Source organism: Phycodurus eques, chromosome 1 (genome assembly GCF_024500275.1).
Source record: "Phycodurus eques isolate BA_2022a chromosome 1, UOR_Pequ_1.1, whole genome shotgun sequence".
Lineage (NCBI taxonomy): Eukaryota > Metazoa > Chordata > Actinopteri > Syngnathiformes > Syngnathidae > Phycodurus > Phycodurus eques.
The window spans coordinates 29,365,509-29,383,142 of NC_084525.1; the positions used below are offsets into that span (position 1 = coordinate 29,365,509).

At 40.7% G+C, this 17,634-nt stretch overlaps 1 protein-coding gene across 8 annotated transcripts in view; it reads left to right on the top strand.

Annotated features, from left to right (window-relative positions):
* Positions 1–12,753: 12,753 nt before the first annotated feature.
* rgs19 (regulator of G protein signaling 19) overlaps positions 12,754–17,634 on the top strand; it is a 69,177-nt gene continuing 64,296 nt past the window's right edge. For 6 of the 8 annotated variants that reach the window (XM_061686374.1, XM_061686382.1, XM_061686391.1 and 3 more), the window contains exon 1: positions 12,754–12,986. In XM_061686374.1, the coding sequence (XP_061542358.1) occupies positions 12,930–12,986 (57 nt within the window). In that variant the 5' untranslated portion in view covers positions 12,754–12,929. The remainder of the gene's footprint in view (positions 12,987–17,634) is intronic. The other 2 variants (XM_061686411.1, XM_061686419.1) reach the window with 2 other exon arrangements.

A 17,634-nucleotide genomic window follows, 5' to 3' on the forward strand; every position in this document is an offset into this window, starting at 1 on the left:
GGAACACTTCAGAAAACCAATGTCAGTTAATACAGTTCGGTGCTACATCTGTAAGTGCAACGTCAAACTCTACTATGCAAAGCAAAAGCCATTTATCAACAACACCCAGAAACGCCGCCGGCTTCTCTGGGTGAGCTCATCTAAGATGGACTGATGCAAAGTGGAAAAGTGTTCTTTGGGCCGACGAAATTTAAAATGTTTTTGGAAATTGTGGACGTCGTGTCTTCCGGGCCAAAGCGGAAAAGAACCATCTGGACTGTTATGGGCGCAAAGTTCAAAAGCCAGCATCTGTGATGGTACGGGGCTGTGTTAGTGCCAATGGCATGGGTAACTTAGAGATCTGTGAAGGCACCATTAAATCTGAAAGGTACATACAGGTTTTGGAGAAATATATGCTGCCATCCAAGCAACGTCTTTTTCATGGACGCCCCTGCTTATTTCAGAAAGACAATGCCAAACCACATTCTGCACGTGTTACAACAGCGTGGCTTCGTAGTAAAAGAGTGCGGGTACGAGACTGGCCTTCCTGCAGTCCAGACCTGTCTCCCATTGAAAATGTGTGGCGCATTATGAAGCGTAAAATACGACAACGGAGACCCCGGACTGTTGAACAGCTGAAGCTGTACATCAAGCAAGAATGGGAAAGAATTCCACCTACAAAGCTTCAACAATTAGTGTCCTGAGTTCCCAAACGTTTATTGAATGTTGTTAAAAGAAAAGGTGATGTAACAGTGGTAAACATGACCCTGTCCCAGCTTTTTTGGAACGTGTTGCAGCCACAAAATTCAAAGTTTGCTAAAAACAATAAAGTTGATCAGTTTGAACATTAAATATCTTGTCTTTGTAGTATATTCAGTTAAATATAGGTTGAACATGATTTGCAAATCATTGTATTGTGTTTTTATTTATATTTAACACAACGTCCCAACTTCATTGGAATTGGGGTTGTATATACCTGTATATACAGTTGTAGAATCCAGAGGCAAAACCAACATGAAATGAATCATGAGTCACTGTTTCTAGAGCACGTCCTCAGCTGCTACAAAAGGGCTCTTGGATTTGGATGATACAGGTGGACAGTGATGCCGGTAACGCCTAAACGAAGTCATTGCTTTGCAAGTGACAAGTAAGTCTTTCCTTCAAATCCTGAGTCAAGTCCCAAGTCGAGACAGGCATGTCCAGAGCCAAGTCTCAGTTAACTGCTAAAAGATAATAAGGACTAACTTTACATTAGCAATAATGGTGTGAGACACTTGAACCTCATAAATAGTCATTATGTAGTCATCATATTTTCCTGGAGTAAAACAGAAAGCGTCATATATAGCTATAGCAAGAAAAGCTACAAAGTGTTGGTTTCTCAGTGCCTTGGTCAAAAAAGCAAGTCTTTTCAAGTCAATGGGTTCAAGTCCAAGTGAAATCATGAGTTATTGCTGTTCAAGTCCGAGTCGAATTGCATGTCTTTTATCATATTGTCGAGTATAAGTCATCAAATTCATGACTCTAGTTTGACTCGAGTCCAAGTCATGTCACTCGAGTCCACACCTCTGTAAGTCACACATTTATGTCCGAACTTAATAATGACTGGTTAAACTGTTTAGTGTGTTTGTGGTTGGGTCCATAGGTCCTTCGTGTTCAATTAAATCAGAAGAAACGAAGTCAGACAAGCCCATGTTCCAAAAAAAGACAGCAATGTCTCTTAACCTGTGTTGAGCCAAGGCATATATTTTGCATTAGAAATATCTCACAGCATAGACGGCAAACAAAAATGTCCCCAAAAGCATAATAAGGGACATAATGACGATCTCTTCTCAATTTACTCACATATTGGGCCTGTTTAATTGAACACTTCTATTATTCTGTTGTATGAATGGCAATAGCTGAATACACGTTAATAGTACCTTCTGCCATCTTATAGAAGAGCATTTAATTGTTTTGCCTGTCACTATATGAGGCTGACTTAAAAAGATTAACAAACATACATTATTTATAGTAAAGAATATTCATTTTCGGACCCATTAAGTGACGTTCCCATGGTACACCTGATACACCTGATGGTTGGTAAACGCTGCTTTTGGATGCCTTTTTTTCCCCTCCATTTAATTGTAACAATCTCCAACTTTTAACCGTTGAAGAAAGGCAAGGTTTCATGGTTAAATGTCTTCAGAAGACTGGAAACTGTTAAAACCACAAAGGGGTAAATGACTCCTTTTCTTCATTTCTGTCCATCTAAGTGTCAGTAAGAAAGTAGTAGAAAATAGCCAAAGAGAGAGAGGGCCTGCTGGCTTTCTGATCTCTGTTGTAGTTCATCCCAATGATTTTCGACGGGCTTGTTTTTTTCACATTAAACCCACCCGTGCATGACTTCATGAACCTTGCTTTGTGTATTAGGGTACACTCTCTCTATCCATCCATCCACTACTACATGTCTGATTGCTCATCCTTTGTCCAACACTATGCTGTGTTTATTATTTCCCAGAGTTGACAACCTGTTTGGCCTTGCTTACGTACACCCACATGTCACACAGACTTGAAATACCTGTGTTAATGACCAAACCCTACTAAGCCAATGGCACTCGACTATTGTGTGTCTAGCGAGGCAGTGTCACAGCTTTGGTACTGTGGTAAAGCGTGTTGCTGCGGCGGCAGGCTAATGTCACGGTCATGTTTAAATTCAGCCTGCGTCACGCTCCACCAAGGTCATTCGCACCAAAGTTGCCAGACACCACGTCTCATTCTTTGCAAAGAGCAGTACAGTAAATCTATAAAACTCAATGCTATACACGCAGAGCTCACTTCATTAGGCACACTCGTTCTCATTATTGTTTGTGTTGTTTTTTAGTTTGAGATGACACTAAAAATTAGTAGCATCAAAGGCACTGATCTGCTTGACATATTAATTTTCACAAAAAGCTTGTTTTCTCCATTTGCAGGTCAGATACAGATGTTTTTGGTCAAACCAACCTAAAGTATCTTCTACTGCTTGCAACTACAGAATGGAAAAGGGAAGAAACAATCTTTTTTGGTGCAAGAAGTCAGTCTACTATTTCGTTTGGTAGTTTTGGTGATGAAATAATTATAGGACACAGTATTCTGTGGGTCTTCAAAGATCAGTCAAAATGCCGTAAAGCTGCTGGCAGTATGGGGTTCTCTCCTCTAAAAACGGTGGCAAGGAGTACTACTTATACTACAGTACGTATAGAAATTAGGCATGATAAAATAGGTGTATTTCTTTACATTCCATTTTATTATGCTTTATTATTTTTATAGTTTTGTGGGGCTGGAATAGATTAATTCCATTTCAATGTTTGTATCTGATTTGATCAGTGAGTAAACTGAGTTACGATCTTGGTCATGGAATGGATTAAACTCAAGGCTCCACTACGATACTCAACTCATCATACTGAAAACTCTGATGTTTGGATAACCTTATTTAGCTACATGCACCAACCCTGACCAAGTCCAAACATCCATCCATCCATTTTCTGTACCACTTATCTTCACTAGGGTCGCCGGCGTGTTGGAGCCTCTCCCAGCTAACAGCGGGCAGGAGGCGGGGTACACCCTGAACTGGTTGCCAGCCAATCGCAGGGCATATATAGACAAACAACCATTCGCACTCACATTCACACCTACGGGCAATTTAGTCTTCGATCAACCTACCACGCATGTTTTTGGGTTGTGGGAGGACACCGCAGTACCTGGCGAAAACCCACACAGGCACGGGGAGAACATACAAACTCCACACAGGCGAGGCCGGGATTTGAACCCTGGTCATCAGAACTGTGAGGCAGATATGCTAACCATTCGTCCACCGTGCCCCCCCAGTCCAAACAGTCAACACAAATGAGTTTTTGTTCATGTCCCAGAATAATCTCCCCCGCAAAACTTTGAAGAGGTGTGCAACATGGACCTGTTAATGATCCATCACATTTCGTGGCAGGAGTGCCAAAACTTGTTTTTTAACAGTTTGGCCTTTTCTCAAGCTATAAATGTCAAATCCTTCAGAGGTAATGTTGTCGAGAGAAGACGTCACTAAGGCTAAATGTCAAGGAAATTAGTTGAGGACTAATGTGTGATAATAAATCACAGCCTTTTCTAGCATCCCCAAGGACGCTGAAAATATGCACCCCGGTGGTCGTTAGCAAAGTAACAATTACTTAAGAAAGAAGAATGGTTGGACTGTACACTGGAAAACATGCCGTATTTGTGAAGCGACTCCCCTCCGAAATACAGTCGTGCCTTGAGATACGGGTTGAATTCATTCCATGATCATGTTCTTATCTCAAACACATATTTCCCCATTAAAATGAATGGACATGCAATTAATCTGTTCCAGTCGTTTTCCATGCACTGCACACATCGTATGTCCTGTGTCACGTTTGAGCGGGGCCAAGAATATCCATCCAACCATCCATCCATTTTCTTCCGCTTGTCTGGGGGTTGGGTCGCGGGATCAGCAACTTTATCAGTGAAGCCCAGACTTCCCTCTCACTTCGTCTAGCTCGACCCGCTGCCTGGCCATCCAGGAGACATAGTCTCTCCATGGTGCCCTGGGTTGTCCCTGGGGCGTCCTCCCAGTGGACATGCCTGGAACACCTCACCAGAGAGGCATCCATAATAAACAACAAAAATAACCACTTACTATCTAAAACTAATCAAATATGATGCTTCCATTTCCACCTTATCAAAAACACAACATAGGAATTAGTTGTTTTTTTTTTTGGCAATAGCAGATACATGAGGTGGCAAGGACATCTTAAGCAGATGCCCTAGCCACCTCATCTGGCTTCTCTCAGCGCGGAGGGGCAGCAGCTCCACTCTGAGCCACTCCCGGATGACAGAGATTATTATCTCCCTTTGAGAGAGCCCGGACATTCGCTTGTATCCGTGATCTTGTTCTTTCGGTCACGAGCTGCGGGTTGTGACCATAGGTGAGAGTGGGAACATAGATGTAAATTGAGTAGTAAATTGAAAACTTGCCTTTCGGTGTAGCTCCTCCTTCACTACGACAGACCAATACAGCATCCGCATCACTGCAGATGCTGCACAGATCCGCCTGTCCATCTCCCGCTTCATTATTTTCTCACTTGTGAACAAGACCCAGAGAAATTTGAACTCCTCCACTTGGGGCAGGATCTCTTCCTTGACCCGGAGAGGGAACTCCACCCTTTTTTGGCTGATGACCTTGGCCTCAGATTTAAAGGTGCTGCTTACTGCCGGCAATGTGGACCAAACTCAGATGCTGAACAGCCCATATTAAAGGGTCCGGTACCCCATACTCCTAGAGCATCCTCCACTGGACTCGCCAAGGGATACGGTCGAATGCCTTCCCTTAGTCCACAAAGCACGTGTAGACTGGTCAATCAAGCTCCCGTGCACCCTCAAAATCACTCTCAAATTTGACCCAGACAGTATGTCATTAATCCACTTTTACACTTGTATGACAGTTAAGAATGTTAAAATGTTGCTTTATACATTGCCTGTACATTTTAAGGTGACAATTTGAACATGGAACAGATTACTTCCATTTCCAGCCATCCACCCATTTTCAATAGCCCTTCTCCTCATTAGGGTCGCAGGCGTGCTGGAGCCTATCCCAGCTGACTCCGGGCGTACTTCCCTTTCCAATGTGTTATTTTGTAAACACAATGCTTCACTCAACATTCACACAATCCGTATTCCGTACGAATGGCAAGGGAAACCATGACATAGCACCCATTGCAACTTCAAACCTCTACAATGTCTATTTCTTAACACCAGATGTCACCACATCAAAACAACCCAACAGCTAAACAAAAGGTTTAACCTTCAGCAAATGTCTTTTTTGGCCATTATTATGGCAATTGTATGCCACTTAGAAGTTACAGTCATTACATTGAAGAATTGAAGAACATTTTTCAAGTAACCTTTTGGAGCGCATGTGCAGTCAATAAGCCACTCGTGGCGGAAGATGTGTGTACTGTATGACGTGGAGCTTTGTACTTATGTTTTGGTCATGTGCGCATGTGTGATGTTTCAGGTCTTCACTAACACAATAAACTCAGATATGGATTACTTCAAGGTCTGTGTAAAAAAAGATACTGTAAATTGAAAAAGGTAATGTAAATTGATCAAACACAGTATGGGCTTTCACTTGTGTAGTGCTTTTCTTCCTCCAAGGTACTTAAAGTGCTTTAACGCTGTGTCTTCATTCACCTACTGATGATGCAGCATCAGGAGCAACTGGAGGTTCAGTACATTCCTCATGGATTACAACATATTAGAGCTAAATCAGCCACTCATCAGATTGCTCAGGTTGTCTGAATTTAGCGCTCACGCAGACTTTGCCAGGTCTGTCGTGCTCTCGTCACGTAGCAGAGCATGATAACAAGAGATGGCCTGCTGAGCAACAGATATTCCATGTTGATATATGGGACACCATCATTGGTGAGATGAATGCCACACTGACACGACCTGGCTCTCAGCCTTGTGCTCAGCCCGGCATCCTATGATATCACCCATTTAGACACTGCAGGTGGCCATCAGCTTTCTTTTGTCTGCACACAAATACATATGCTGTTTGTTCGTGGATGTCTCCTTTCACCCACAGGATATGCAGGCGTCGCGTGTTTCCTCCTTCGCCATCAATGGATACTTGATGTGGAGGGTTCAAGAAAAAATCCAAACAGGACAAAGAAAAGCAAAACACACTTTTGGAGTAAATCCTTTTTTAAATTCAGGTGTGTCAAATTCATTATGGTCGTGCGACACGTATTTATGGATTCCCCCAGAGAGTCTTTATGACTGTGAAACTATATACATGTATAATTGCCACTAGTTTTTAAATCAGAAGTCAGGGAAATATTTTCAACTATTGTTCCATTCATCTTGAAAAGGAGCTTGGTAACAGAAAATGCTTGCAATATCTTAACTTTAAGAGAAGACCATTTTCAATTTTGGCACAGATTTTAGCAAGACATATGAAGTAGACCAGGGGTCGGCAACCCGCGGCTCTCGAGCCGCATGCGGCTCCCTAGAGCTTTTTCAAAAATGTATGAAAATGGCAAAAGATGGGGGAGAAAAATATATTATGGTTTCTGTAGGACAAACATGACAACAAACATTATTAACGTTTTCCAATGCTGTAAAAATATGTGTTATAAATATTACCCGAGAAACGTGTGTTTGAAACATGGAATGCTAACTGACAGTTATAGGAACATGAAGAAATATGCATTTGGAGTATTATCCATCTTTGGATCAACATACCTGTGCGAGCAGATATTCTCAAACATGAACTACATTACATCCAAATATCACAGATGAGAGTTTGCAGTCATGTGCCAAGATTAAAGATTGTAAAATTACATTTTACATGCCCTATGTTGAGAAGCTTTCAAGTGAGGTCCGAAAACAGAAGTCACATTAAACGGGTAAGAACATATTTGGCAACAAAGTGTCTGTTTTTATAAAGTGGTTTCTAATTTTTGTCAGTATATATTTGGAATGACACATAGGGATATTATTGTGTTTTGTTGCTCAGGTCCGAGGATGGCTGCGTTGTACTGTGCGTGTCAAAAGAGAAGAGGATGCTGCTTTTTACCTTGCACTGACTTACTTACTACTTGTAGAAAACTAAAGAGGATAATGCACAGACATCGAACTTAAACTGTATTATTTTCATTTTATATGCTTTATCTTTTCAAAAGGCTGCTGTTTCATTATTTAAGCAGGCTGTGATTTATCACACTGATGTGCAATTGTAGCCTATTCATTTGTGTCCGTTGCCGCCATTAGGGGGGAAAGAGAAGAGGATTGTGCATTATTTTATTTTATTAACAGGAATTAAACTGGATTATTTTCGTAGTACTCACCTTTTCCAAAGGCTGCTGTCTTATTTTTACAATTGCAGGCTGCGTTTTATTACACTCTGTCTGTTGCCCAAATAAGGGGGAAAAGAGAAGAGGATTGTTTGTATTATTGAGGATTGACGAGGACTGCATTTTATTTCCATGGGGAGGTCTGAAATTACAGGAGGCATGTTCCATTTTGTTTTTTTGAATCCTCAAACTAAAAACGACATTAAAAAAAATCGTTTTTCTTTATTATATTTCTATAATTTCATCAATGCAACGAAACTTAAAACACCACCGTACAGCAGAGTAGTCATTCTCTCCAGGACGCGCTGGATGAAAAAAAATAAACATTTAATCATGAATGCTCATTATGTCATTTGGATAGTAGGCTAATATTGACACTTACAGCATGCGTTGCCTTCATTGTAAGGCTTATATAAGGCTTTAAATTTTTTGCAGCTCCAGACAGATTTTTATTTATTTAATATTTTTTTTTATTTTGGTCCAATATGGCTCTTTCAACATTTTGGGTTGCCGAGACAAGACGCATATGATTTGCTTTAGCCAGCCACATGAAATAATGTGGAGGGCCAGATCTGGCTCCCAGGCCTTGGGTTTGACACCTGTGCTTGAGATGCTCTCCGAGATGAATTTTTACAAGATTTCTTTTTGTGAAGGAGGAGTTTTGATACATATTTTTGACAAAGATTTTGAGCTTTCACTGTATTCACTTTAATTTACCTCACTTGTGTAAAGGAATACACGAGACAACCCTTAAAATATGTGGTGCATGCGTTTGTTGGCCATTTTGTTTTAAGGTCGATTTGCATCACCTCACATCACAGATGTCCACATTACTGCACCTCCAAATACGTGACTTAACCTGCAGCAGCATCATTTGCTGTGTCATCATAAACTCCATTCAGAGCGGATTTGCGTCTGTGAGGGACTTCTGGTCATTTAATTTCCTCAGCTGTAACGTTAATCCTTTGGGGATCAGCCATTTCCACTTTCAGCTTCTGCAAGACACTTCAGCCCCAAACACTTCCTATCCACGCATAAACTGAGGGTGTCCACATGGAAAAGACAGACAGCCAAACAGAACTAAATAGATTTTTTTGTGTGTTTTTTTTTTAATCCTTACCTCTCAGCCAAAGTCAGCCTGGATAGGCTTCAGCACACCCGCAACCATAGTGAAGATAAGCAGTATAGAAGATGGATGGATCCAAGGATGATTCTGAAGTACCAGAACATGTGGAATGTGTCTTTAGGTTGCAAAATGGAATGTTTTGTTTTTTCCAAATATTAAAAAAGACATAGTATGGAAAATTTACTTTTTATTGTTTGTATATGGGTCATTGTCATAAAAAAAAATCAATAACAGTAAACACATACCACACTGAATGTATTTATTTTTCCAATTAATTCTACTGATATGATTACTTAATTTTTTGGCATGTATTATTATTCAAGAGGTAATAATTGTTGCTAAGATTTTTTTTATAAAGTCATATTTTCACGCTTTCATTGCCAAAATGTCTTTACCGTTATGTGTCCCAGATGAAACTTCATTATTTGTGTTTTCTGAAGGGCGGCATGGTGAGCGACTGGTTAGCACATCTGCCTCACAGTTCTGAGGACCCGGGTTCAAATCCGGTGTGTGGAGTTTGCATGTTCTCCCCGGGCCTGCGTGGGTTTTCTCCGGGCACTCCGGTTTCCTCCCACATCCCAAAAACATGCATGCATTGGAGACTCTAAATTGCCCGTAAATCTGAATATGAGTATGAATGGTTGTTTGTTTATATGTCCCCTGCGATTGGCTGGCGACCAGATCAGGGTATACCCTGCAACTCGCCCAAAGACAGCTGGGATAGGCTCCAGTAAACCCGTGACCCTAGTGAGGATAAGCGGTACAGAAAATGGATGGATGGATGGGTGTTTTCTGAAGATCCTAATTAAATTTTGGGATGCATAGGATTTTTCTCCTCCCTTTCTGAGATGTCACCTTACCGTGGTGGAGGAGACTGTGTGTCCCAATCATAATAGGAACTAAGTTGTCTGTAAGACCATAGTAATGAATGCTCAAAAAAAATGAAAAAAAAAAATCCTAGAGTTGGCTAAAAACTTACTCTCTGGCACAGGCTAACATCTCTGTTGACAAATCAACAATAAGTAAAACAACAAACATTGTTACAGGTTTTAAGTTTGCAAAGGTGTGCCTGGATGTTCCACAGTGCCACGCGCAAACTATTCTGTGGAGAGATGAAACCAAAATTGAGTTGTTTGGAAGGTACGCATCACCATCACAATCTCATCCCAGCTGTAAAGTATGGTTGAGCCTGCATCATGATTTGGGACCGCTTTAAGCCATTTTGGCAGGAAAAATAAAGGTCATCTAATTGCTAATTGAACCCCAAAGACAGAATGGCTTCAATCGGGGAAAAAAATGCAACTTCTGGAATGGCCCAGTCAGAGTTCTGACCTCAACCTGACTGGAGATCCTGTGGCATGGCTCCAAGAGAACGATTCGTGACAGGCATCCCAAGAGTATTCCTGAACTGAAACACTTTTCTATATGGAATGGTTAAAAATTCCACCTGACAGTTGGGCAGGTGTGATCTGCAACTACTGAAAATGTTTGGGGTTATTGCTGCCAAAAGAGGCTCAAAAAATCCAAAGGTTCACATACTTTTTACACGCGTCACCCTGCACTGTGCCGTTACATGGTGTGCTCAATAAAAATACGGAAACAAATAATTGTTTATGTATTTAGGAGAGCTGGGATTGTCTGTTGCTGTGATTCCTTTTCATCACCAATTTATACAGAAATCCAGGTAATTTCAAAGGGTTCACATACTCTTGTATGTGGTGTACTTACGTATGTGTGAACTTGTCTCTCAATCCTCATGGAGCCATCTTGCATGACATCACGCGAGATGTCAGCAAACATGAAGAGTGCTACTGTAAGTTTATTCATATTATTGTTGTTGTTATTGTTATTATTATTTATTTTTTTCAGCAAGCATCAAACGATTACTGTATGTTTACTGTGACTTATTTTGCTTTATTGCGACACTTACATCAAAAGAACAGCCTCAAGAAGGGGTGTCAAGAGAAAGTGTGAGAAGGGAACAGGAAGTAAACACATTCTCAGGAAGACGTCAGTGTCACCAGGCGAGATGTTACTTGCAATCAAAGTAAAGTCAGATTATGTTATTGTTTTCACCATTTTCTAATGAAGTGGTTAATGTTGCTTTGCATTTGTTTGTAAAGCAGTATCAAACAGATTACTGGACATTTAACAGCACTCTTGTGATAAAAAAACAACAACTAATAAAACTGCTTTAATACCTACTGTTACATCTTAACAGTCAGTAACAACCTTATGTACCTTTTGTGCCCCCATGTGGCGATATGTAGAATTGCATAGCCCAATTCAACAGGTGCCCGCCTGGAAAACTTACACGTTTTATGAAGTGGGGTAACACACACTGCAATTTTTAACATCTTAATCTATTTTTTAATTGTGAGAAACGCCACACGCGGTAAGGACAAAATAACTGGCAAGTGTGTTATTACAACTGTATACTTTGAGATGAAGAAGAGAGCACACCACACGCATTTAAAAGATATATCCGCCGACAATCGTCTGTCCCTTCCCACAAATCAGATGTCTGTCGTCGTGCCAAAACTGGGGTTCAATTGTCAGTCTGTGCGAAACCTGTAAAATCTTTATCACAGCTTTGTTTCCAATTTCATGAAAAAAAAAAGAGAAATCGTGTTCACGTTACAGTAATGATTTTTAGGTATTCGTCGTGGAAATGAGTCATATTTGTGTGTGTGTGCGCGCGCGTGTCCGTGTGCAAGAAAAAAAAGAAGGTTCAATAAATGAATAAATAAAATAAAATGAATAATAGCGAAATAAACAAATAAATAAACTGTGACGTGATCCTGCGCTGATTGAGTTCCGTTTTCCAACAGGGGGCGCCAGAGTGAAATGGGGAGAGAGCGAGAGAGAGAGAGAGAGAGAGAGAGAGAGAGAAAATTGTGTTTCGCGGTAGTAATCCTATATAGTATGCGAAACGAATCTTTTGGGCTTTCTTGTTACGTCCCCACTCTCCATGTGTGTCATGCCATGTTAAGTGTCCAAGGCTTGGAAACAAGGGAATCATTTGTTTCTAACCTTTATTACCTTATTTATGACTCGTGTGTCACCCCCCCCCCCACCCCCACCAATTTTCTGGTGTCCATGCTGTGTGCAAGAGAAAGAGAGATCTGAATGGTTTTATGTTATTTGTCATCATTTGTTCGCATTACTCTTTCAGTGCCAATTTGTTAAGTTGGCCTTCACAATGTCTCACCACTGGTGCATATTTGGAAACAGGAAAACACGTGACTAAATAGTTGGGAAAAAAAATTTACACCCACTGTAAAATTTCTATTTGCAATATTCTGGTGGCGAAGAACACATGGAGTAAATACTTTCTATTTTATGCAGACGAGATGAAGTGAATTTTTATAGCAGTTATTCAAAAGGTCAACGTGCATGTCACTCATAGGAATGAGTCATGTAAAACAAATATTAAAAATGTGAATACAAATTGAACACTAAGATATGGCTTTTCTTATGTTGTTTTTTCATGTTAATTCCTTGTCTCTTACAGATAGATAGATAGATAGATAGATAGTAAATTTCTTTATTAATATTATTGTTGTTGTTGTTATTGTTATTATTATTATAATTTTTTAAAATAATTACATTAGCAAATGAATGAATGAAAAGTCTGACATAAACATACGTGTTTTAAATACCACACGTAAGAAGTTTAACTTGTACTTGGGGCCTTTATGCTTGAATAGACGAGACGGGACTTTCTGCGCATGCGCACTGATCCTTCTCCAGTGTGTGTGTGTCTCTCTCTCTCCCGGGTTGGGAAAACCCCGAGCAAGAGGAGAGCCGGTAGCGAGGAAGAGGACTCATTCCTCTGGTTCCGACAAGGCAGCTGAGACATTTTATGAAAAAAAAATCTGGAAATGGTAAAGGAATAAAAAAAAGTCGACTCTCGCCGCGGAAGAGAAGAAGGATAAAGGCGGATGTGCCTCCGACTGCGCCGCGAATGTCGCCCCCCGGACCTCCTTAATGCCAAGATTGTAAGTACTGTACTGTATGTGATCGGCTGTGAGGCGAGCGAACGGTGCGAGGAGGGCAGCGTGCGAGCGGTGGGGGCTGGAACCGGCTCTCGGCCGGGGAGGGGAGGCGGTGGTTTGATATTGTAATGCTGAGGTGTGCGTCGCGAGGACGAAAAGGTCGCGTTCAAGTGATTCCTCGCTCGCTTTTGCTTCCATGATTCCTTCCGAGGAAGGCGTGAGCAATGGCGACCAAGGGAAGCCTTTGTGGACTTTCTGTGCCCTTCTCCAGGTGTTGTCGTTGCTTGAACATGTTCATGTCACAAGGGCAGACAACACAAATAGTGAGACGAGAATCGCTTACGTTGTCACGCTAGTTAAGTGACTATTTTGGTCACGTTTATGCAGATGTTCCGGTCAAACTAGCATGAAGGATTTCTCAATGTTGTGCCAAACTTCACTTGGAATCTGTGACGTCTTTGATGTTCATTGTGACACCTGATTCTGCGGCACCCAAGTTGTACATTGCAGGTACACTACACAAGTGCAGTAGTTCTCAGACTTTTTACACCAAGTATCACGTCAAAAAAACAACAACAGAAAAACTTAGCTTTTCAAGTACCACCATTTTGATATTAAAATACAGTAGTATAGTAGGCCTGAATGTAAAAAAAAAAATACACTTTATTCCAAAATAATATATTTAATATTGTTGTAAGCCACTTTAACAATGTGCACAGTTTGAACATTGCCACTGCGCTTTATAGGAAAATACAAAAACTGTACTTAAATAATGATTCAATTAAAATGTATTGCGCACAAATTAAGTACAATATTTTTTTGGCAAACAAACATTTCTAAAAGATTAAGTGTAACTGTATTGTGCTTAAAAATTAATAAGATTGAACTGAACTTACTAAATGTATTGGATTTTAAAAAGGCCACTGAAACATAATGCACAGTTTGAACATTTAATTCAGCTATTCTCCGCATACCACTCAAGGGAGCCCACTTTGAGAATCACTGCAACAGGTGATTATGTAATCAGGTTATTATGTAGCATTTGAACCCCTATTCAATGGGCATTGACAGACCTGGGTTCTTACGCTATAATGAAAACTGGAAAGTTGGCAAACAAAGGGAAATGTACAGAAAAAAGATGACCACCAATCAGAACAAGCTAGCCATTACATTTGTAAAAATACACTTTGGTTGTCAGCAGTCCTGACAACAGACAAACCCACTTTTACTAAATAACCTAATTTAAAGATTATATAATAATATGTATACTAATACCGGGCAATATGGCCCTAAAAAAAAGTAAATAAAAAAAATTCATATATTTTTCCCCCCCACAAAAACACAAATTCTGATTTTGATATATATATATATATATATATATATATATATATATATATATATATTCCCCCCTTCGCTTATAGAAAAAACGAAAGACAAGTACATTGATTAAAACAGATATGGCTTTTTTCTCCGTCCTCGGATTAGCTATATTTTTCCTGATACCAAACATGATTTTTTTTTCTCCAGAATGAACTTCCGTCAACATCTGCAGAAGAGAAATATTTTATATAAAATATAAATTTTTATTGTCCAACGATTTAACAAAATAAAAGGAGCCCTCAAACTGCATGGCTCAGCTGGTCCATAGGTTGTCGAAGAGTAATCGGTTCATTCACCGGCAATCAAAGCGGCTCCTCTCATTCCCTTTAAATGTGGATGCTAGTCACACACTAGTCAGTCTTGACATGGCGGAACACAGACAGCCACATTTTTCTCAAATTTATGTTTTTTTATTTGCTTCAGCCAGGGTGGTCGAAGCGAGCAAATTACGTTTACAAGGAACTGCGAGCAGATCTCCGCGGGCGGTTGATGTAAAGTTGTCTTGAGAGGAGATCATGCCGTGAAGTGAGCACTTGGAGACCACCCCGTACCCCGATCGTTTGTGTGCTCCCCCCCATAGCTGTGTTTGCCAATGGGATGTAATAATAATAATAAAAATAATAATAATAATTGACGGCACGGTGATGACTGGTTAGCACATTTGCCTCACGGTTCTGAGGACGCAGGTTTAAATCCGGGCTCCTGTGTGGTGTTTGCATGTTCTCCCTAGACCTGTGTGGGTTTTCTCTGGGTACTCCGATTTCTTCCCACATCCCCAAAAACATGCAAGGCACATATTTTACAATTTGAAAAATCTCACGGCACACCAACAGACAAAAATGTCACAAAAAGTGGTTACATTAATAACTGTATGTACTTCCAGCCATCTAATAGAAGACCATTAATTTGTTCTGTCTGTCACTAAGCCTCACTGGGATAAATAGATGAACAAAGATACATTATTTATTGTAAATATAATTTTTTGAGCAATTAAGTACACAAGTAGGCGGCACGGTGATCGACTGGTTAGAGCTTCAGCCTCACAGTTCTGAGGACCTGGGTTCAATTCCCGGCCCCGCCTGTGTGGAGTTAGCATGTTCTCCCCGTGCCTGCGTGGGTTTTCTCCGGGCACTCCGGTTTCCTCCCACATCCCAAAAACATGCATTAATTGGAGACTCTAAATTGGCCGTAGGCATGACTGTGAGTGCGAATGGTTGTTTGTTTGTATGTGCCCTGCGATTGGCTGGCAACCAGTTCAGGGTGTACCCCGCCTCCTGCTCGATGACAGCTGGTATAGGCTCCAGCATGCCCGCGACCCTAGTGAGGAGAAGCGGCTCAAAAAATGGATGGATGGAAGTACACAAGTATATACAGTAAATGAAAAAGTCATTTGAATAGACAGGTTGGCTCCATCTTGTGATCGGATCGGTGATCGGTTATTGGTTATCGTTTTTTTAAACTCGGTCATCGGCCCCAAAAATCCTGCTCGTGTAAAGCCTACTAAATAGATTGTGCAACAGAATCTTACAGATGACTATAGATGTGATTTATCAGCTGGACAATGCAATAGGGGCGGCACGGTGGACGACTGGTTAGAGCATCAGCCTCACAGTTCTGAGGACTCGGGTTTAATCCCCGGCCCCGCCTGTGTGGAGTTTGCATGTTCTCCCGTGCCTGCGTGGGTTTTCTCCGGGCACTCCGGTTTCCTCCCACATCCCAAAAACATGCATGAAATGGAGAGTCTAAATTGCCTATAGGTGTGGATGTGAGTGCGAATGGTTGTTTGTTTGTATGTGCCCTGCGATTGTCTGGCAACCAGTTCAGAGGGTACCCCGCCTCCTGCCCGATGATAGCTGGGATAGGCTCCAGCACGCCCACGACCCTAGTGAGGAAAAGCGGCTCAGAAAATGGATGGATGGATGTATATATACACCCCACTTTTCACGCAAAACAGTCTTGTGAGGAGAAGCGGCTCAGAAAATGGATGGATGGATGGATGGATGGATGGATGGACAATGCAATAGGAACATGAGCCTGAATCCTTGCACACTTTTTAAACAAATTTGAGGACAATAAATCACATCTATAGTCATCTACAGGCTTCTACATTTATTTATATATGTAGTCATTCAAAAATACAAGTTTTTGTAATGTCTTGGCATTCAGGCGATTACATTTTCTTCATCAAGTTCTCCAGCTTTAGAGAATATCCGCTCACATACATGCCTTTTATGGACCTTTTATTCCCCGTGTGCTATGATGTAATATAATATTTAACTTGTTACTATATCACATTATACAGTTTGTATATGTATTTGTTTCTATTTTGCTTTGTTTTACTCTGCTGTCTGCAGCCAGGTTGACATTGCAAATACCTTAACTAGGATAAGGGTCAATAAATAAATAAAAAATACATGACTTCATGTACAGCTCTTAGTCAGTTTTTAAATACAGCACTGTGAAGTATTTGGTATCTCTAAATGTGTTTGCATGATAAAAAAAAAAAGCAGACTGTACTTTGCAAATATTTATTTGGGAATGGAAGCCCCCCCCCACCAACTGACTGTATCGGACTATCAGAGTGGTCCCGCCGGCCAGCCTCACGCCAGCCGGTGTTCGTCTCCTCTGATCGGGCCGAGGAAAACACACACGCTCGCTTGGGCTCAGACCTTAGCTCCTCAGCTGAACTACGTTGAGTAGCATTGTCCTTAAACTGTTCGACTATTTTCTCACGCAATTGTTCACAAAGAGGTGAACCTTGCCCCATCTTTACTTGTGAATGACTGGGCAATTCAGGGAAGCTCCTTTTATACCCAATCATGGCACCCACCTGTTCCCAATTAGCCTGTTCAGCGTGTGTGATGTTCCAAAACAGGTGTTTGATGAGCATTCCTCAACTTTCTCAGTTTTTTTTGCCACCTGTCCAAGCTTTTTTGGAACGTGTTGCAGCCATAAAACTCGAAGTTAATGATTATTTGCTAAAAAAAATATTAATCATTTTGAACAGGTTGAACATGATTTGCAAATCATTGTATTCTGTTTTTATTTATGTTTAACACAACATCCCAACTTCATTGGAATTGGGTTGTATAATGTATGTTAGTTATCCCACAAATATAATGGTATTAGAGCATTATAAAGAATTGTACACGTTGTACAAATTCTGCCCTGGTATTCAAACATATGAGCACAACTGTGTAATGTTCTCTCATTTATTAAATAAAAGTAAGGCTACATTATGATTTCACAATAAGAGCAAGTAAATACAAAG